Raw genomic sequence first — 21,584 nt, 5'->3', positions numbered from 1 at the left:
ACAAGCTTTAATATATATATACTATGAAGGAATTCCAAAGAATTTTTTTAAAAAAAAATAAGAGAGAGAAGACATTCAAAATTCATGGCACCAAATCAAAAAATAAAATTGTCAATAGGACTCGTAATGAGACACGGAACACGAAAGTATAATTTAAATTGCCCATCCTCAACTTGCCTGTTATAACAAAACATACAAGAACAGCTGTAGACCAACTGGAGTGAACTAATAAAGAGTATCGCATTCACTACCACAACATAGTTAAAATAAAAATTGGTCAATAAGATGAAGAGGGGCATTGGATCCATATCCAAATGGTGTTTATACAAAAACCTAAACCCTACGCCAAAACTTCAGTACATGTGTATCCTGAGACACCTGCAGAAGAAACAGCTGAGAACGTAACAAACGCTAGTTGATTAAATCCCCATGTTTGGATTCATATCCCATGCACCCATTCCCATTACACAAAAAAAAAAAACAAACAAACAAACCAAACCAAACATTGCGAACATTTTTATTTTCTTCTTCCAAATCCCCTTTAATATAATCATCTTTTTAACTTAACTTTCAGTAATATCCGCAGGTTAATTTGTTATATATATTATAATTTAACAAACCAACATCTAAATCTAAATTTTAAAAATATCCTACCACATTAAAACTCTAAAAAAAATTATGATAGGGTAGCATTCATTCAAAACATTCTTATATTCATTGATATCTACATTAAAAAATGTATACATATTTCAAAAATTTAATGATGAAATATCACATACTATTTAATTTCCAAAAGCGCATATATATAATATTCTTCCCAGACTATGTCAAAAACTAAGCTAAAAGTAGCGATTCTCAACAATAAATCTCAACATCTTAGATACCTAGCTAGGCAAGAACCTAAACGATACAAGATCCAAGGATATAACCTGGTAGGTATAAATCAGAAACCTGTCTCAGCCACCTCTGATACCCATTTAGCAAGGATGTATAGTAAGGATTATGTGTTCACCCTACATCTTATACTTGACTCTTCAATAAGTTGCCAAGGGTAGGTAATACATTGATTTGGTTACCTATCTTATATTGCTTAACAAATGCCTCTATAGCATAAATGTTATGCACATCAACAAAATTGATCTAAAAGATTGAAGACAGCTAATGCCTAATGTTCATAAATTGATTTTGCTAAATCTCACAAACAAATCAGATCACATACCCATGTTTCATTCCATTAAAGAAAGATATAGAGAGGGAAAGAGAAAAAACAATATATTGGTGCAGAAGTTACTTGATTTTGACAATAATGATAAAAGGCATACCAATTTCTAGTTTGGTCTTGAACTCCCACCCAACTCCTCTACAGCTTGTCCAATTGCATAAAGAGCCATTTTCTTCACCTTTTATGAAAGATCAAATTTAAAGTTTTCTTAATAGGTTGATCTGAAAAGAGTCTTAGAAATGTAAATTATCTAGAATAGTTGAATGTTCTTGAATATGGGATTCAAACAATGATGCATGTTATAATCATTAAAAAAAACCTAGCACATGAAACTCTAAATTCAACTCATTTTCAGCAAAGGTGGCTATAATCCATATTTAAACTTCGATAAAAAAAATTGTCCTCTTAAGTTTCTAACAGAATGAAACAAGGGAGTCGCATAAAGAATTGCCATCTAAACAATTCCTAGTGCTAAAAAGCTCCTTCCAGATATAGAAACAGGTGTCTAGAGTAAGAAACTGTACCTCCAACTTGTCTTCCTTGGCCCTGTGATTTTGGGGAAGAATGCGGAATTCCTCAGTCAATCGGATACACTCTTCCACATTTTCTGGTGAGACGAAGTCAAGGGCAACCTTTATGCATGACTGGCATATAGAAAAATATACTTTAGCCAAATTGTAAAACCAAGAGCATGCAAAGCTTGGCTTATTAACCACAAACATTTTTATTGCGTTACATGTCTCACTGTACAGTAGTTATTACCGAATTTCAGTTCAAAATATAAAATCCATCACCTACTTGATTTCTTCAAGAAAAGTAATACAGCCAAAGCATGCCAAATGGTTTAAGCTTTTGTAAGTCAAATCTAAGCCTATTTAAGAGAAAACTCAATATAATTAATTTAGCGCCCATAATCATCATTCTTGTCATATATACCAAAGACATTAATTTACCAGCGGCAACAAAATATGCTCAAGAAATAGGACCATGACATCAACATGAGGTAAAACAGTTAATTAATATAAAAGTGTACCATATAGAAACAAAAGTGCGCCTCTAAAACAGGGATGTGATGAAATTGTAAGTGGGGACAAATAGACAGCTCATGCATAGAAAATAGTCGTAACAAGTCTGTAATAAATGATAAAGGTACATCAACTCCTTAATAAATGTGATTAGCCATAAAGACTATGTACTCAATAGCCAGAATATTGTTTTTCTACCTTAATTTTTAAAATAAAATTATTACCTCTACATATAGGTGAGAATTATCTCCAACTAAATTACAATTAAATCAACCCAATTATGGTATAAATCACATGGATTTACAAGTTTTAACAACCCCTCGCGCCCTCACATTTAATGGATACAATATGTTAATGTGCAACCGGAAACAAGGTGCTAAAGAAGACCTGTAGAAGGGTCAACGACCAATCACTACCACGCTGACAGACACAGAATGACATAACATATACCATTGCATTATGCTACACATTTTAATTTTAACATATGTGATTTTGCAATAATTTAATTTAACTCACATTGTGGACCACAAGAATACATTCATGATGATAATTAAGATAAACATAGGCCCAAAAAAATTTGAAAAAATGTATTTATAATAACAAATAATTATCAATTATAATGTCATTGGCACATTTCATAGTTAAATAATTTAACATCTATGTATATATTGAAATTTATTTATTTATGATTATGATAGTTCATTTAAAAATTTTAAATTATATTTAAAGATATTTAATTTGAAAAGAAAAAAATCAAAATTTAAAATCGATCATCCAAATCAAAACGAAATCCTCATTTGATTAGGTTTTTTATTATTATTGGTTTCGCTTGGTTTGCAATTTAGAAAAACCGTTAAAACATATTTTGGTTTGAATTTTTTTTAAAACTCGAACCAATCCGCATTAGTTCATCCCTAATTTAATTTAAAATTTAAAACAAGTAAATCATACTATTGAAATATTTTGGGAAACAAAATATAGCTTAATTTTTTATTGATATCATCTAGACACACACACATATATATGACAATAATTTTATCCTTAGAAAATATGACAAAACAAGGAACGAAGATCATAGTTGTTAAGGGCGCAAGGCGCACTAACGCGCAAAAGAGTCCTGGAGCCTGAGGCGCGCACCTTATCGAAACAAAGCTGACTATTAATTTTTCAGAAAAATATATTTATTTAATGTTATTATATGATAAAACACTATTATTGAAATAATTAAGCTAAGCAAAAATATATATCACAAAAATATTTATCTACTATTATTTTATGGTAAAGTGCATATTCTTTGAGAATGCAGGAAGAAAATCTTTCATTCTTCGCATATTTATGCGTTACTTTTAGTTTTCTAATCTAGAATGCTGAGATTTAATTTTTAGTATGTTGTGTGTGGTTAAGAAATCTGCTATTACTAACAAACTTTTTCTTTACTTTTTGTTTTTCTTTTTACCATAATAAGTGTAGGAATTTTCTCTACTAATTTGTTAGTCAATTAATTTAGATTCTAGTTTAAGGCAGATTGACAATTTAGATTCTAGTTTATAGTTGTTATTTATCTGTCTATAAATGTAATTTTCAAATATTTTGGGAAATAGAACCCCAAGCGCGAGCCTGGGCTCACCTTATTAACCCGCTGCGCCTGGGAATATCCCAAGTGCAGAGGGGTCGCCTGGTGGCACCTCTGGCCTTAAGGCAAGAGGCGCTCGCCTTTAACAACTGTGACTGAGATAAAGAAAAATATCTCTTAATTTTTTCTAGTCACAGAAAATCGGGAATTTTACCCAATTCATTCTAGTTATTTAAAATAAAAAATTGTTAGTTTGAGAGGAAAAAAATTTTTGTACATTATTGAATGAGGCCAACACCTCTACTTATACAAGAGTGTAAACTATTTTCTAGCCTAACAGTAAAAGGCAACAAAGGAAAACAAATCTCCTATACAAGTGACAAGATCACAAGACCAAATACAACATAATTCTAGGAAGCCGATAACAAACATTCCCAATCTGTTACATTTATAATCTCACTTCTTTTCCAACACTCTCCCTCAAGCTGGATACTATGTCTTTTAATCACAACTTAGAGATTCCCTTGAAATGTTATGCTATCGAGCCCCTGGGTAACCATGTCAGCAAGTTGGTCCTTGGTCAAGATATTAAGGGGTCAACTATCTGGCTTCTCCTTATGAAGTGTTTGTCTACCTCAATATATTTTGTTCTATCATGTTGAACTATATTATGGGCTATATTAATACTTAATTGCAATCTTGTTGTAACATAATAATCTCATCGGCTCTTCCCACTTGATATTCAGGTCTTCAAAGATAAATTAGTCCAAATAACTTGCATATTCCCAAAATCGTTGCTCTTTTGCCTCAACTCTCATCTAGCAACTACATTATGTTTCTTACATCTCTCCATGTCACGTATTTCCTTCAATGAAGTACAATAGCCAGACGTTGATATTTAATCATTAAGGGAGCCCGCATAATTATCATTATCTTCGATATAAACTTCAAATGTCAATCCCCCATTTTTCCTAAACAAAATACCCTTGCCAATACTCTCTTGACTACTTGCAAATAAACCTCTTGGGATTGCAACATTGTAAGCAAGTGCAATATCCGGTCGAGCATGAACCAGTTATATAAGCTTCCCTACAAATATCTGGTGCATCTCTTTGTTTATAATTGGATCTTCATAACGTGACAACTTTCATATGTTTCTCTCAAGAGAATCTATGTAGTTGTTGACTTACATACTCCAGGAGAATGTTTGAGAGCATACAATGTCTTTTTTAACAAACAAACCTTATCGTTATTTGTGTTCACTTTGGATCCTGGAAGAAGTTTTATGTCAATCTCATTTTCTAATTTTCCACAAAGGCACACATATTTCACATCGAACTATCCCAAGTACCAGTGTAAGTTAGCGGCTATCGAAATTTTTATTGTCTACATTTTTGCCACGTGATACCGTAACATTGTCGATCCCTTGAGAAGCCGACGTCCACGACGGCTTATTCTAGACGGTTTTCACTCATCTTTCAGTATTCAATGCATGCATCCATACACCTTAATCCATCCTATAATTTCTTTTCAATTATCGACACTGATCCAATGATAGCTCTTTTTTAGATCGCCCCTTCCGCTTCGTCGGCCGCTCAATGAGAACATCAATGTTAGGTTATAAACCCATTAAGTGCTCATCCCAAAAGATTTGCCTCTTGGGTGAGGTTACCTCAAAGGTTTATAACTCACTTTTTGTCAGTTTTATTATTAAATGTGAGACAATTACAACATGTTTCTTAATAGTCGATACAAGAAGTCTATGCCTACCAAGTCTAGCCTTTTATCTTTCCAATTAGATTTGTATTTAACTACGAACACCCATTTGCATCCACTTGCTTTCATCGTTGATGGTAGTTCTAATATTTCCCATGAGTTGTTTTTCTTAAGAGCCTGGATTTATTTTCTCGTAGCATTTTTCCGTTTCTCATCAAAAAATGCCCCAGAAATAGTATTACAAATATGAATTGCATTTAGTTTAAGTAGGAAGTTCTTGTGTGATGGTGAGAAATATTTGAATGACACAAATTTCAATATAGGATATAATGGATGCTTTAATTCACTCTCTAGTGCCTTTTCTAATAGCAATTGGCAATGATCGTTAGTTGTTAATTGATGAGAATTAGAATCAATATTTGAAAACTTACCTCATTTCTAGGAGTAGGATGTGACTCCTGGACTTGCTTTATACTTTGTACTCGGTGAGATATTTGGTATTATGTCTGACTAGAATGGTTCGAATATTGATTGGGATGGACGAGATAATTTCTAGGGAAGATCAAGTAGAAACAAATCCCAATCCTTATCTTCCATAGAGGACAAGGTCTCCTAAAGATAAGAATAAAAAAATAATATTTTTGACATTCAAACGTGACATCAACAAAAATAAAGATTTTCGTTGTTGGAGGATTGCAACACTTATATCCTCTCTGAATCAAAAAATATCTTGTAAAGACAAACTTAATAGCTCTTGAATTTAATTTTTCTTATTATGACTTTGAACATGAAAAAATCTGATGCATCCAAAACTTTTAAGAGTGAGATTATTAATGATTCTCAAATCTGGATAGAATTTGGAAAGTCTCTACTGGTGTTTTGAACTTCTAAATCCTTGAAGACAATCGATTGATCATACGTGGTTGTAAGGACGACTTTCCCCCAATAGGGCTCAAAACATTTTGATGGAAAAGAGAAACGACTTTCCCCCAATAGGGCTCAAAACATTTTGATGGAAAAGAGAAGATCGGTGTTTGTCAAATGACCATTTTCCCTTTCGGCGACACTATTTTGTTGTGGAATGCTAATTGTGAATGATATTGTAGAAAAATAACACTATCTATTCTATTATACATAGAAATATAGATGATGTGTGAATATTTGCAATCAAAATATGAATATTTTTATCGCAGGTTAAATAGGTTTTCATATATATATATTTAGATTATTTTGTATCCAGATGAAAATACAACACTAAGGCTCCGTTTGGTACGAGTATTTGTTGATTTTACAGAATACGATAGAACATGATAGATGGGAGAGGAAAAATCTTTTTATTAATTCTTATTTTCAGTCTATACAAACTTAATGATAGATACACTTTAAATAGATAAAAACAAATCAGAATAATATCCCACAAAATCTGTGAGATATTTTATTCCTATAAAATCAAATCAAATCATATCTTTCCTAAATAAACTTCTCAACACTCCCCCTCAAGTTGGTGCGAAGATATCTATATACCCAACTTGCTGACTTGTTCTTCAAAGACTTGTCTTGGCAGCCCCTTGGTTAGGACATCAGCTAACTGCAAGGTACTGGGAACAAACGGAGTACAAATTATGCCTTCTTCAATCTTCTCCTTTATGAAGTGCTTGTCAACCTCAACATATTTTGTCCTTTCATGCAACACAGGATTATGGACAATACTAATAGCTGCTTTGTTATTACAATATAACTTTATGGGAAAGTTTATGGTGATGTTTAGTTCCTCCATGATCTTTTTTAACCATAGCACCTCACATACTCCTTGAGCTATAGACCGAAACTCAGCCTCTGCACTGCTTCTAGCAACTACATTCTGTTTTTTACTTCTCCAAGTTACCAAATTACCCCATACAAATGTGCAGTACCCTGTAGTCGATCGTCGATCAGTAATCGATCCTGTCCAATCTGCGTCAGTATATACTTCCATCTCTCTCCTCTCATTTTTTTTGAAGAATATACCCTTCCCAGGGGTTCCTTTTAGATATCTTAGAATTCGGTACACGGCTTCAAGATGTTCAGCATGAGGTGAGTGCATAAATTGGCTAACCAAACTCACCGCGAAGGTAATGTCAGGCCGTGTGTGAGCTAGATAAATCAGCTTTCCAACTAATCTTTGGTATCGCCCAGTATCAACTGGAATGCCATCTTTGATGTCTCCTAGCTGCATTTGCTTCCAAAGGTGTATCTGATGGTTTGCAACCACTCATCCTAGTTTTCTTCAGAAGATTCAGCACATATTTCCTTTGCAAGATCATAATTCCTTTCTTTGACCTTGCTACCTCCATTCCAAGAAAATATTTCAGCTGCCCCAAATCTTTCATTTCAAACTCATTTGCTAAGCTCTTCTTCAATCTTCTCATCTCTTCTATGTCATCTCCTGTTAATATTATATCATCAACATAAACAATCAGAATGGATATCTTGCCTGTTTTGGACTTTCTGGTAAACAGTGTATGATCTGATTGTCCTTGACAATATTCTTGGCCTTTGACAAATTTTGTGAATCTCTCAAACCATGCCCTGGGAAACTGTTTCAGCCCATAGAGTGATTTTTTTAACCTGCATACTTTTGATCCAAACATATCAGTGAACCCAGGTGGAGGTTCCATATATACTTCCTCCTCTAAATCTCCATTTAGAAAAGCATTTTTCACATCAAGCTGATTTAGTGACCAATCTAGATTAGCTGCAACAGATAAAATGACATGAATTGTGTTAAGTTTAGCCACAGGAGAAAAAGTTTCAGTGTAGTCCACTCCATAAGTTTGGGTGAATCCTTTGGCAACAAGACGAGCTTTGTATCATTCTAGGGATTCATCAGAGTTGAATTTGGTAGTGAAGACCCACTTACAACCTACAACAGACTTACCACTGGGTAGATCAGCCTTTTCCCAAGTAGCGTTTTTCTCCAGAGCTTTCATCTCCTCCTAAATTGCTTCTTTCCACTCAGGTAACTTTAAAGCCTTCTGTACATTATTAGGAACACGAATGGCTTCCATCTGAGAGATAAATGCATGATATGAAGATGACAAATGGTTATACGATACAAAATTTGAGATGGGATGTTTTGTGCAAGACCGAACACCTTTCCTTTGAGCAATAGGAAGTTCAATATCAAGATTTGTTGAGGAGTCATCATGAGTTTCATGATTGGGTCTCAGAGTTGATTCATGGTTTGGTACTGAGACAGAGTCTCCCCCTTTCTTTGCATCTCTTTTCCTTGTGTAGACAAAATCATATGTCTTACCTGTTTCTACAGTGTTAGTTGGATCAAGAGTGCTTTCAATTAACGGCTGATCAGAAGGTTCAGTATTTCCAAATTCAATTTGGAAATTTGAATTGAAATCTGAATGAGTTAAGTATTCATCTTCTTGTAGGCGCTCCCCCTGAAGATGATTGTAGTAGGACTGACCTTCAAAAAAGGTGACATTCATAGACACAAAGAATTTTTTTAAAATAGGATCAAAACATTTATATCCTCGTTGGTTAGCAGGATAACCAACAAAGATGCGCCGAATGGCCTTTTTATCAAGTTTTGAAATTTTCGGATCATGATTATGAACAAAGGTGAGACTTCCAAAAATTTTGAGAGGAATATTTGTTAACAAACGCGTATCAGGGAAACATTTTTGAAAAATTGTCATAGGAGTATGAAAGTTCAAAATTTTGGTAAGTAACCTATTGATCAAGTAAGTAGCTGTTAGGATTGCTTCTCCCGAACTTTGGTATGAAAACTAATGGCCCGAGCAACTTCAAGGAGATGTTTATTTTTCCTTTCAGCCACCCCATTCTGTTGAGGAGTATGAGGACAAGAACTTTGATGTATAATCCCATTATTAATGAAAAAATTCCCTAGAATCTGATTGAAATATTCCTTGCCATTATCACTCCGAAAAATTCTGATCCTGGTTTGAAATTGTGTCTGAACCATTTTGTAAAAATTTTGGAAAGTAGTTCCTGCTTCAGACTTATCTTTTAAAAGAAATACCCAAATCATTCGAGAATGATCATCAATAAAGGTGATAAACCATTTTTTTTCAGACAAAGTTCTGATTTTGCACGGACCCCAAACATCACTATGAATCATGGTAAAAGGAGCAGATTTTTTATATGGTTGGGGGGAAATGGGATCTATGATGTTTAGCTAATTCACACGATTCACAATGCAAAGTAGACATTTTTATTAATAAATAACTTGGGAAACAATTGTTTTAAATAAGCAAAGTTTGGATGACCTAGTCGACTATGCCATAACATTATTTCACTAACACTCGAAGTAGAGTTGGAGGTGAGACATGTATTCTGATTTTGCCTTCCAAGGAGAGAGTGAGCATCGAGCAGGTAGAGACCATTGTCATGCCTAGCATTGCCAATCATCTTCCCCGAGGCTAAATCCTGAAATTCACAATGAGAGGGCAAAAGAATGATACGACAATCAAGATCAAGGGTTAGTTTGCTTATAGACATGAGATTGTAGGAAAGGAGAGGAACATGTAAAACATTGTTAAGTGCTAGAAAAGGAGAAACAAAAATTGTTCCTTTTCCAGCAACAGAGGCAAAGGAACCATCGGCAATTTTAACTTTGTTGTTCCCTGCACAAGGTACATAGGAGGAAAAATATTGCGAGGATCCCGTCATATGATCTGTTGCACCTGAATCCAAAATCCAGGAGCTGTTAGAAATAGAACGGACGACATTGGCGGACGAGGAAGTACCTGTCTGGGCTACAGAACAGGAAGAATTAGTCTTGCCCAATCGATTGTCAAATAATTTGTACAGGTGCTCAAGCTGATCCTTTGTGAGAGGAAGAGTTTCCAAGGGCGATGATTGCTGACAGAGTCATCCGCACTTGTTTGAAGGGCACGACTACCAGTATTATGCCTGTAATGGTTGACTGGTTTTTTCTTGAGATGTGCTGGTTTCCCATGAATTTCCCAGCATGTTTCAATGGTATGCCAGGGTTTTTTACACTTTTCACACCATGGCTTTGATTTTTCATCACGTCTATCTGCCCAATTCTCCTTGCTAACTCGTTTGTCTGCCCAATTCTCCTTGCTAACAAGGGCTGATCCTTCAGTTTCCAGTGGTATTTCGGCAGGCTTTAGCATCACATGGCAACGAGCTTCTTCACGCCGAATCTCTGAGAAAACTTCTCGAATACTGGGCAGAGGTTTGCGCCCAAGTATGCGACCTCGAACCTCGTCAAGGTCTTTGTTTAAGCCAGCAAGAAACACAAACACCCTACTGTGCTCAATTTTTTTCTTGTAGCGCACGCTGTCTTTGTTGCATTCCCATTCCTCCCCGTCGAGGAGATCCAGCTCTTGCCAAATAACCATCAACTCATTGTAGTAGGTTGTGACATCCCTACGGCCTTGTTTGATTTGCCACATGCGAGTGGTCAGCTCATATAATTGAGAATAATTCTCCAAGTCAGAGTACGTCTCTCGTACGGCCTCCCAAATACCACGGGCAGTGGGCAGAAACATAAAAGGTTTGCCAATTAGGGGATCCATGGAATTAATGAGCCATGCCATGACTAGTGAGTTTTCAGATCTCCACTGAGTGAACTTTGCATCAGATTTTTGTGGAGCTTTCATTTCACCGGTCAAATATCCTAGCTTTCCTTTGCCATCGATGACAAGACGCACAGATTGCGCCCACTCAAGGTAGTTCTTGCCATTTAATTTATGGATCGTGATCTGTAGGGATGTATCGGAGAGAGACAGGCCTGCAGTTTGAGATCCGCCGCTGGAGCTGCCGGATTCAGGACCACCAGTAGCGCCGACCATTGCTGCCTTAAAGTTCATGACCGCCTATGTCTCTGATACCATGTTGATTTTACAGAATACGATAGAACATGATAGATAGGAGAGGAAAAATCTTTCTATTAATTCTTATTTTCAGTCTATACAAACTTAACGATAGATACACTTTAAATAGATAAAAACAAATCAGAATAATATCCCACAAAATCTGTGAGATATTTTATTCCTATAAAATAAAATCAAATCATATCTTTCCTAAATAAACTTCTCAACAGTATTAATAATCCATGTATAAACTTATCTTGCCTAATCGCGTTTTTCTCATCATATTATTTATTCATCTATTAATTATAATTTTACTATCAATCAAATCATTAATTATTTATCTTACATCAATCAAGTCATTGAATTTAAATTACTATATTACCCCATATAAATAATATTATTCATATTTTATTTATTGTTAAAAGGACAAAATGATAATTTATCATTTTTTATATAAAATTTAATCAATCAAATCAATATAATATAATCTATCAATCAAATCAAATACTATATTAACTATCATATCTTATTTATTTTTTATTACATTACATTACTTATCTATATATTATCAATCCAATCAATCGAACCAAACTGAGCCTAAGGGTTTTTCTTGTTCCCTGCTCTACGCTCTCCCTACCGTGTCCTACATATTTATTCTTCAATAATCAGCCTAGCCATTGGTTGAGGTCATATCATTGCAGTGGCACAATTGAAGAATCAAAAGGATAAGTGACCCATCTCAAGGGGAAATCAGACCTATAAATTGCCTTTTCTACAGTTTCATCCTCTTGCCTGATCTTGTTGGGTTTTCTACGTCTTTGTAGACAGTTTAACAGCTGGTTTTCGACCCATTTTCTTAAAAAGTCTTACAAGTGGCAAGATGGCCGGATTCTAAGGTAACAAAACTTGGACATCTTCAAGGGAAAGCCCATGTCTGACATCTGCTCACACATACAATGCAAATTCGATAGTTTATTTTTCCAGCCAACTATTCACAAGTTCAATGTTAAGATTGTCTGGGAAACACTGACCTTGTACCAGGGAATTCCTCTTTCAGTGAGGAAAAATTAAACCAATTATATAGGCTATTTTATTCCCACAGTTCTCAGGTACTAGTTCTGAGTCATCATTCTCCCTAGCAATACCAATAATCTTCCTCGAATTCAGATCCTGGATCCACAAGAATTTGGAGAAAATTTAGCACACCACCTTAAATCACAGGTCAAGTTACTAATGGATAACAAGTTACATGAGATTTGGAACAAGGAGTACTTTATGGAGAATTAATGATTTCGAGATTGCAATTGACCCTTTTCCATCAATAACTGAGAGAGAACCATCAGCTATTTTTAAATTTTTTATTTCCCGCACGAGGGTTAGAGGTTGAGAATAATCTAGACGACCTTATAATATGATCAATTGCCTTTGTATCAATGATCCAAGGACATGAGGGAACTGTTGAAACATTAGACACAATGGAAATAAAAAAATTACCTTTTTGTGCTAAGGAGTCTGATCCAAAATTAGATCCAAATTCCATATTGTCTTCAACTCCAGGTAACATAAAAAATTTCTTGATAATCCATTCCATAGGTTTGTGTAAAACACTTGGCAACAAGCCGTGTTTGTGTAACGTTCTAAAAACCCGTCAGCGTTGAGCTTTACAATGAACACCCATTTGCAACCCAATGTACGTTTTCCTTGAGGCAGTGATCTTATATCTCATGTTCTATTTCTCTCCAAAGCATTCACCTTCTCAAGGACAACTTTCTTCCATTCCGGAACATTTAAAACCTCATGTATAGTCTTAGGAATATCAACATTGTAATTGTGAGATGAAGCTAGAATATGACTTGGATAGATTTATGTGGGATAAACGATTAGACATCGAGTGTTGAGTACACATCCTAACACCAAGATCTAAAGGTTTTGAAGCATTTGGTTCAACAGAGCCTGTAGCGAAACTAAATACAATTCAAATATTGCTCTCCTTAACAATAAATCTTGATTGGTCGTTGTATCAGTTGAATGTTAAACATGTATTCCTCAAGAAGTTTTCATGGATATCCTCACCAGGTTTTGAAGAAAGATTTGGAGGTAAAGTATGTAGACTGAAGAAATCACTTTATGGTTTAATGCAATCTCCATGGGCGTCGTTTAAAAAATTTTCCAGATCAGCTAAGAAGCAAGAATACTTTCAAGGTCAATCGATCACACTATGTCTGTGAAACGTACCACAATGGGGGTAAGATGGTGTTTTAATTGTTTCTATGTTGATGATATCATTCTCACACGAAGAGATGTAGAGATAGCAAGATTGAAAAGGTGTCTTGCCTTAGAATTTGAAATCAAAGATCTTGGTCCTTTAAGTTATTTTTTAGGCATGAAAGTGGCTAGATCGAGGAGAAAAATCTCTATATCATAGAGAAAATATGTTCTAGATCTTCTTGAAGAAACGGAAATGAGTGGTTGGAGTGATACTCCGATGTAGTGTTTTCATAACCAACCAGGTAATCTAACCGGTCCACCCTTCAAACATGGTTCAACCGGACAGTCAGACCGAAAAACTGTTATATTATATAAAATAAAACTAAAAGATAGTACATAATATATCTTAAATTTTAAAAAATTTAAATGTGTATAAAATATTTAAAAATATTTATTTACCAATTTACCAAAGTTTAAAATCTAAAAATAAATAAAATCACATTATCAAATATAATTATACATATATTTTTTTTTAAAAATCAATTAATTCAAATACCACTAAAATAATGTTTTCAACAACGTTCAAAATCTAAATTAGTAATTGTATATACCCAAAAATAAACTTTTAATTGTTTGGAAAAGATGTAAGACAAACAAATTCTAAAAAAATAGAATTAAATTAAAATTAATAAATGGCGAATTGGTCTGACCATATTTCAACCGATTCACCGGTTCAAAACCAGTCCGACTAGTTCTTGACATGGTGTGAATGACGTTAAACCGCTAAAACGTTTTTTAGCATTGTTTTGGACTGGACCCGTCACCGGTTGTCAATCAATCCGATCGGTCCGATCCGATTTTGAAAAGACAACTCCGATTGACCTAAACCATAAATTGAGCGAAACATCTAAAGGCATGATACTGGGGCTGAAGTTGGTACCTAAAGAATTGAAGTTAGAGCTTGCAACCCATAATGAGTTATTATGTGATAATAAGTCTACAATCAGCATCGCAAATAACCCTGTCTAACATGATGGCACGGAACATATCGAGATTTGACAGATTTGACAGACATTTATCAAACAAAAGTTTGATAATGGAGTCGTCGGTATGTGTTTGTCGCTTCTAATCAGCAAGTTGTTGATGTGCTTACAAAAGGTCGTCACAGACCAAGGTATGAACTTTGATGATTTCACCAAGTTGGGAATGATCAATATTTTCGCTTCAAACTGATTTTGGATCATGTTATTAAATTTAGGGAGTACATTGCTAACATCGTATTTAAATTGGAGAAGAAAGATACAAGAGACTCTAGTGCAATCGACAACAAATGAAACAAACCGCCGTGAGCCAAACTTATTTGGGACTGTGGAAGGTCCCCAAATATCACTATAAATTAATTAAGATGGAATAGAACAGTTTTAACTTTTATTCAAAATGGTAACAATCCGATTATATATGTTTCCTGTTTTAGGGTATTGCGTATCTAGTTGCGCCTATTAAAATGACCTCAAAAGTTAAAATCACACTTTCAATACACACAAGTTGGTAGGTGATTGGATCCTCAATATATGTGATCAGTGATATTACAAACTTAATATGCTTTGTTGGTGAATGACAGGTATTTGGCAGGTCTATAGGGAATATTCAACCTGATCCAATTTACATGGATCAGAAAAAATGTGAGCAGAATATTTGAAAAATGTTCTCATTGAATGGTTGGTTGAGGCTGATGCTTTTGAGCCATAAACTCTAGCTGTTTATGATTCACTTGATCAAAGCCATCAAATGTTTAAAGGAGTAATATATATTGTTGAATTTATAGGAAATAGTTAAGACACCAAACCGTTAATATTTTAAAAAAAAATGGCAAAAAGCTGTCCTCTTTTGAAGCCACAATGAGTCTCAGGAGTAGAACCAAGATCAGTTTTGAAACTGCAACATTTTCAAGCAAAATTTGACTATCATATACATCAGACCTTAAAGCAATATGTCTATGTATTTCAAATGTACACATTGGTACCGCTTGGTTAATGGGAGAGGATAATTAAGTATATTTTATAAGAATGATAAGAATAATGAAAGATGTAGGTAAGTATTGTATTTGGATAAAATATAGCATGTTTGGTATGATTTTAAAATTTAGATTTTTAGTAGAAACTCAGTGCAGGAGGATGACAATGAACTAATAGAGAAACCGAAATTCTAGGTCAACTTATAAAGGAGCCTTCATGAGAGTTTCAATAAAAACATTATGAAGTTCCGGAAAGAAATCTACCTTTAAATTCCGGACTTGATGTGGGCAACCAGCCGGTATGAAAACTGCATCGCCTAATCTCTGAACAAATGTCCATGGTTCGATTCCTAAGAAAGCATAAGCTTTTAGCAAGATTAACCCCCAAAAAAAGTTTTCTTACTGGGCATAAATATGGGATGCATTAAACAGAGACAACTGACCATATTCCTCCTTGAGCCTTCTTTTATGCTCCTTTGTCAAGTAAACAGTTTGATCATGAATGGGATGCACCACCTATAATGCGAGATATTATAAATAGAGATCTTATCACAAATTCAAGAAGGTAGTTTTGAGGGAATAAATTTCTGATACCCAGAGAAACAACAAAAATTAGTTACAAATTTCAAAATAATGTAGAAGACAAAGAAAATCAATTTCAAAAATTGGACCTTCTTAGTGGCTTCTAAATTGTATGGTTGTAAAAGACTTGCGAATTATGGTTCTTCCTTTCTGGCTTTATAATATTTTATTGAAAATACAGGTTTCCTGAACCTTTGGACCAATTCCAAATTAATCATTACCTGTGGCAATGGATTGCAATAGAAATGCCTGAACTTCTTGAAATGCCTCTTCACATATTCCTCCAGTTTCGGTACATCTTGCCTCCTAAAAATATCCCAGAGAGCACCATCATTGTCTCCAAAACATTCTAATACATTTCCTGAAACTGAAGCACCATCATTATCATCCTTTCTGCATTCCTTGGGGTCATTTTCAACACTTTCAGAAGATTCTAACAGCTCATGCTGATAATAATCAAATACCCCAGCATTGTTATGTTTCATCATTTCCTCTGTGATGAAAGATTTTCCACCAGATTCATTGACGGAGCAAGCCTCAGTGATATTTCCTTGCCTATCTGAGGTATCAGCTCCATTCTTTCCTACATTAAGACATAGCAGGTCCTCTTCCATATGAATTTCAATGCAGACCTTCTCATCTTGTTTTTCATCCTGCATGTTTCCCTTTGCAAGATTAGAAGCTGCCGATTTACTAACTTTATTCCTTAAATTAGAACCCTCAAAGACCTGTGAGAATGCCTTTTCACTCATCCTGGATGGTCCGCTGTCAGTGAGTTGCTGATCTTCAAATATCTGATTCTCTCCATACAATTCTCTTCTATCCTGGGCAGCATGCTGCTTTTGCAGTTCTTTTATTTTCTTATGCTTCTCGGGTTTAATGGTGACTGACTGGCAATGAGTCAGCACATTCACCTACGAGTGACAAAATTAAAAAACTCAAACTGTAAAACCATACAATTTCAGAGAAAAAGCATCGCGTACGAACCATAAGGAGCTCATGCATATGCCATACTTAGTATCATAAGATAGCAATAGAATAAAAAATTCAAAGGATAGTGCTTACAGCGTCAGACATATCACAATGCAGTTTGGTTACAGAATCACCCCGTCCAAACTCTGGAGCAAATCCATAAGCAATATATGTCTTTGGCCCCAAATCCGGCTTCAGGCAACCCGCAGGAAGTTTAACAGCGAGATTCAAGTACCCGCTGCGAGGATGTGTGTATTCCTTGAAAGGCAAGCAGCTGATAAACTCGGCACCATGGCGAGGTAACCGCTCCTCAAACAAGTTAGATGGAGGCCAATCTTTCAACTTAAAGATCTCAGGCCATCCACTAGAATCATATCGACCCTCTGAATACCCTTTGAAAAACTGGTGTACATTTATATCACCCTGCATATCATGAAATAATGTTTTATCCATCACACTTTGAAACAACTAATAACAGCAAGCTTATCTATAAGATGTTGACCAAGTTGGATGAGAGAAACAACTTAATGAAGAACCTGTATTGTTCTAGTAGCGAACACGACAATCAAGTTAAAAAAATCTATATAGCAAAGAACTTTAAAGCATACACTTCCTTCCAAGTTTCAATTTTGAAAAATGTTTTATTAAGTAGTTCAACAAATTCCCCTAAAATGAAAAACTATCGTATAAACCATCCATAAATAACCCAAAGATGAACCAAACAAACAAGCAGGGTTCGCAATCAGATATGTATAATACATCAGATTTTAGCTGCTTCGAGAAATAAAAAAAATAAAGGAAAATCAAGCTACCTCACACCAGTCCAAGCAATTAATAGCAGATACGTCAAGTAGCTGTTCATGTTTAACATTTGTTATTTGTCGAAAGGCTCGCCACATAACCATAGGCTCCCAGCTCAAACCAGACGTAGTTTCAAGCACATCACTGACAATAACCGGCTCACCTTTAGACCAGTGCCATTGAAAATGCATCAAATCAGTAAGATGAAGGTCTTTGGCGGTTGGATTGTATAAAAAACTATCCTCTGAGCGTTTTCGAGCTGCAGACTTGCACAATTTGTTCCTATCAGTACTTTCACCAACGAAATTAAAACACGAGCACTCCTCAAAATTTTGGGATGCGTTCCCAAGATCTAGTGTTTGGGCTATTTCTTCCACTTTCAGCAACAACTCAGAGACGTGATTATTAAGAAAGATTCGCTTCAATTCAAGAATCCCTTCACCACAGCCACCCATCTCACGGGGTGGGCACGTGATGACACCTGTTTCCATACATTTCCATTCATGTTTGAGCTCGCTGGTATCCCTGGTCATGGTATCCACTATACCATAAGTCCTATCATTTACTGAAGTAGCACCATGTAAATAAACAGTATCACCCTTTTTAGCTTTACGACGAGTTTTATTATTTTCCTCGGATAAATCACCATGCATATAATTAATTTCCTGCTTGGTATAACAAATGACTACTTCCTTATCACCTCCCTGCAGAAATCCATCCCGAAGCTCCCGACAACAAGTGAGGCACAGGTCATATGAGCATCGTGGGCAGCTTCGGTGAAAATCAACAATAGATGTTTTGCAGTTGTCACTGAATACATTCATAAAAAATTAATTCGTTTGCAAAATTTGAGGTGTGGCAAAAAAAAAAAAGAGTAGCTTCCTAATATACCAGTAAATTCGCTCATTCTTCTGACAATCCGATATTTGAGGTTCAATTTCTGAAGCTGGTAACCCTGCTCAAACAAACTATCATGAGTCAAATAATTTGAGCAGACAAAGTTGAAATTAAGTTTGTTTTAAGTTGTCAAGGGCATTAATAAGTTTGTTTTAAATTGTCAAGGCCGTTAAATTTCATATTATAATTGAAAACTTCACATTACTGGAAAAGAAAGATGTGCATCAGCCAGCAGTCAAGACTTTGGAGGAAAAAAAAATAAGCCATGTACTGGATCAGGACAAAATCTGCTCCACTCTACAAGTTTACCAGGAAGTTGTTGCCTGAAACACTCTTGTTCCAAAAAGCACAGAAACTTAGCAGTTCTCACAGCATTGACAATAATAGAACCTTTGCGATGAAATCACAAGGTACCAGCTTGTTTTGTGATATTATAAATGATCCCATGCTAACCAGAAGGGAGAAAGGAACCATCCAATAAATCCACTATCAAATAATTTGTTCCAGAAAATACCTTGTACCTTGGCCTCCATTTCCTTCTCATACGCTTGTTCTGCGTGAAATCGTTTCAAGAAAGGCACAAGCATTCGCAAAATGTATTTCGCATATAGCATCTTCTGTTCATTAGCATATTCCAATTTCAAATTCTCCAATGTCTGGAATAACAGAAACATTGTTAATATAAAACGGGGGGGAATATAAAATTTGGGGGGGGGGGGGGGGGGGGGGGAAATTGTGGTGATGGGAAAGAAAAAGGGCAAGCTTACCTTGATTGACCCATCCAGTCTCATGCAACTCTTGCAATTGCAGTTCTTACAACAAACAGGGCAAGCTTTAGCAAAATCCTCTTCCGACATCCGAGGATACCTGTGAACAACAAAGATTAAGATGCCAGTCCACGGCATGAAGATTAACAGGAGGAGAAAAGCATGGGATTGGGTCAATCTGCATGTCTCCTGCAGTTAAGAGGGTCAACAAACACCTATGGCTAATGGTCAAGGACGAGCATGCTAAGAAACAAAGCATAAGCCCATTGACTCAGAGACGATTTGGACATTTTGAAACAGCTTAAGTGCAAGTTTTCCAATTGAATTGTGTCATTGTTACACTTTGAATTCATACCACATGCACGAGAAAATATCTTAGTTGAACGACTTGAAAGGTTAATACACGATATTCCATATGTCATAAGACAATAATTAACTTAAGAACAGATATATACGTGTCCACCCACAAATAGAAGCTATAACAGGTAAGATTGAATGACGGCCATGTCCAGCAAAAAAGAACCAGGCTAGTAAGATTTTTTACACACCACCGAATCATGCAAGGCACGCAATATCTCTTTGTTTTACATTGAGTACATCGTACGACCCTCCCTTTATCATTCCTCTGGCACTGGTGACACATGGTAGACTCTATTATCACATTCCCCTGTAAATTAAAGGAAAACCAGAACAGCATAAACATACTCTGGCCAGGTGGGCATAAAACAGAAAAAAGAAAAATTGCAAATGGCTAAAAATTAAATTCAAGGAATATAAATTAATTTACATTTTCATCAATCTTCTTCAAAGCCTTGGGCTCATGTGCACCATTGGTTTCATCACTCTTAGGTCGAAGAGAATAATCTTCGTTCTCACTATTTCCCCCAACATTTTTTTCTCCTCCTTCCTCCTCTCCACGCCGTTTCAATGACCTTCTCCCCTTTTTTTCGATTTTTTCATCTACCACAGCCTCGTCATCGTTCTCCTCGTTTTTCTTCTTTCTCTTCTGTCCCCTTTTTGGCTTCTCCTCGGCTTTCTCCACTTTCACCGTCTCACTATCGCTGTGCTCACTTTTCACACACTTTTTATTTCCCGCAGAAACCTTCCTCTTTTTCTCAGGGTTCTTTCTCTGCTTTCTCTCCACTTTAGAATCATGCAAAATCTCACTCAGAACTTTCGTTATTTTCTCCTTCGCCAGCAAACCAGACTTCCTCGGTTCTCTCGAGCTTAAAGAACGATAATCCATTAAACTAGCTTTCCTTCTCATACCCTTCTTCTTCTTCCCAGTCTCTCTCTTTTCCACTAGGTCATCAATCTTCATACCATCTCTCTCGCCAAGTTTCACTTCCTCCTGTCCACCATTTTCTTTCTTTACCTGCCCCTCATCTTCCACCTCTTTTCCCAAAGATTCCACATTTTCTCCCACCCCAAAATTATCCTCCTCCATTAAGCACCGACTCTCCTCTTTCCCATCATCCAACTCTTTCCCCAAAGTTTCCATATGTTCTCCCACCGCAACCGATTTCTCCTCCACTACAGACGATCTCTCATCCCTCCCATCTTCCAACTCCTTCTGCAAAGTCTCCATCTTTTCCTCATCCTCCGCCACCGGGAAATTCAAATCCATCTCACTTTACTCCTCAATCGAGAGAAAAAAGAATATAGAAACAGAGTCTCGTTATTTTTCAAAACGCTTCACGGGTTATATATATATATATATATATATATATATTAATATTACCACCGGTGCCCCTCCCCGTTTTTGACGGCTCTAGATAGACCGCCTTCCAGATCTCCTTAAACGACGTCGTCGGCTTCCCCCAATCAGCTTTCACCTTTTAACCTCGTCGAAAACTACTGGCGGATCATTTTTACTGTGGGATTTGGGGGAAAACAAAATCCCGCCATCATTTTAAACTACGAGCTTTAAACCGCGCCAATGCACCACC

General features: G+C 35.8%; 1 protein-coding gene across 6 annotated transcripts; it reads right to left on the bottom strand.

Annotated features, from left to right (window-relative positions):
- Positions 1-136: 136 nt before the first annotated feature.
- Positions 137-21,533, bottom strand: LOC140893239 (lysine-specific demethylase JMJ27-like). Of its 6 annotated transcripts, XM_073302305.1 has the most exons (14): positions 20,423-21,531; positions 20,091-20,302; positions 19,636-19,735; positions 19,383-19,524; positions 18,863-18,926; positions 17,983-18,781; positions 17,264-17,593; positions 16,927-17,112; positions 16,420-16,851; positions 16,060-16,132; positions 15,881-15,966; positions 1,747-1,866; positions 1,323-1,400; positions 137-378 (listed from the first exon to the last, which is right to left on the bottom strand). In XM_073302305.1, the coding sequence occupies exons 1-13, from the start codon at positions 21,260-21,262 to the stop codon at positions 1,329-1,331; spliced, it is 3,456 nt and encodes a 1,151-aa protein (XP_073158406.1). In that variant the 5' UTR covers positions 21,263-21,531; the 3' UTR covers positions 137-378; positions 1,323-1,328. The 6 variants fall into 6 exon arrangements, 5 of the variants coding, with proteins under 5 accessions (XP_073158406.1, XP_073158405.1, XP_073158408.1 ...); XM_073302304.1 differs by having other exon boundaries at positions 16,420-17,112; positions 20,423-21,530; XM_073302307.1 differs by having other exon boundaries at positions 16,420-17,112; positions 20,184-20,302; positions 20,423-21,527.
- Between the last annotated feature and the right edge of the window lie 51 nt (positions 21,534-21,584).

Source organism: Henckelia pumila, chromosome 3, assembly GCF_033568475.1.
Source record: "Henckelia pumila isolate YLH828 chromosome 3, ASM3356847v2, whole genome shotgun sequence".
NCBI classification, from domain to species: domain Eukaryota; kingdom Viridiplantae; phylum Streptophyta; class Magnoliopsida; order Lamiales; family Gesneriaceae; genus Henckelia; species Henckelia pumila.
The sequence above is the reverse complement of the archived record's forward strand: the minus strand, read 5'-3'. Positions and strand labels throughout refer to the sequence as shown.

Coding starts and splice junctions, on each gene's coding strand:
- LOC140893239 (XM_073302304.1), bottom strand. CDS start 21,262: ATGGATTTGAATTTCCCGGTGGCGGAGGATGAGGAAAAGATGGAGACT. Junction 17,594..17,982: donor ATTGCTTGGACTGGTGTGAG/GTAGCTTGATTT, acceptor CATGATATGCAG/GGTGATATAAATGTACACCA. Junction 16,133..16,419: donor ATTGCAATCCATTGCCACAG/GTAATGATTAAT, acceptor CTCGCATTATAG/GTGGTGCATCCCATTCATGA.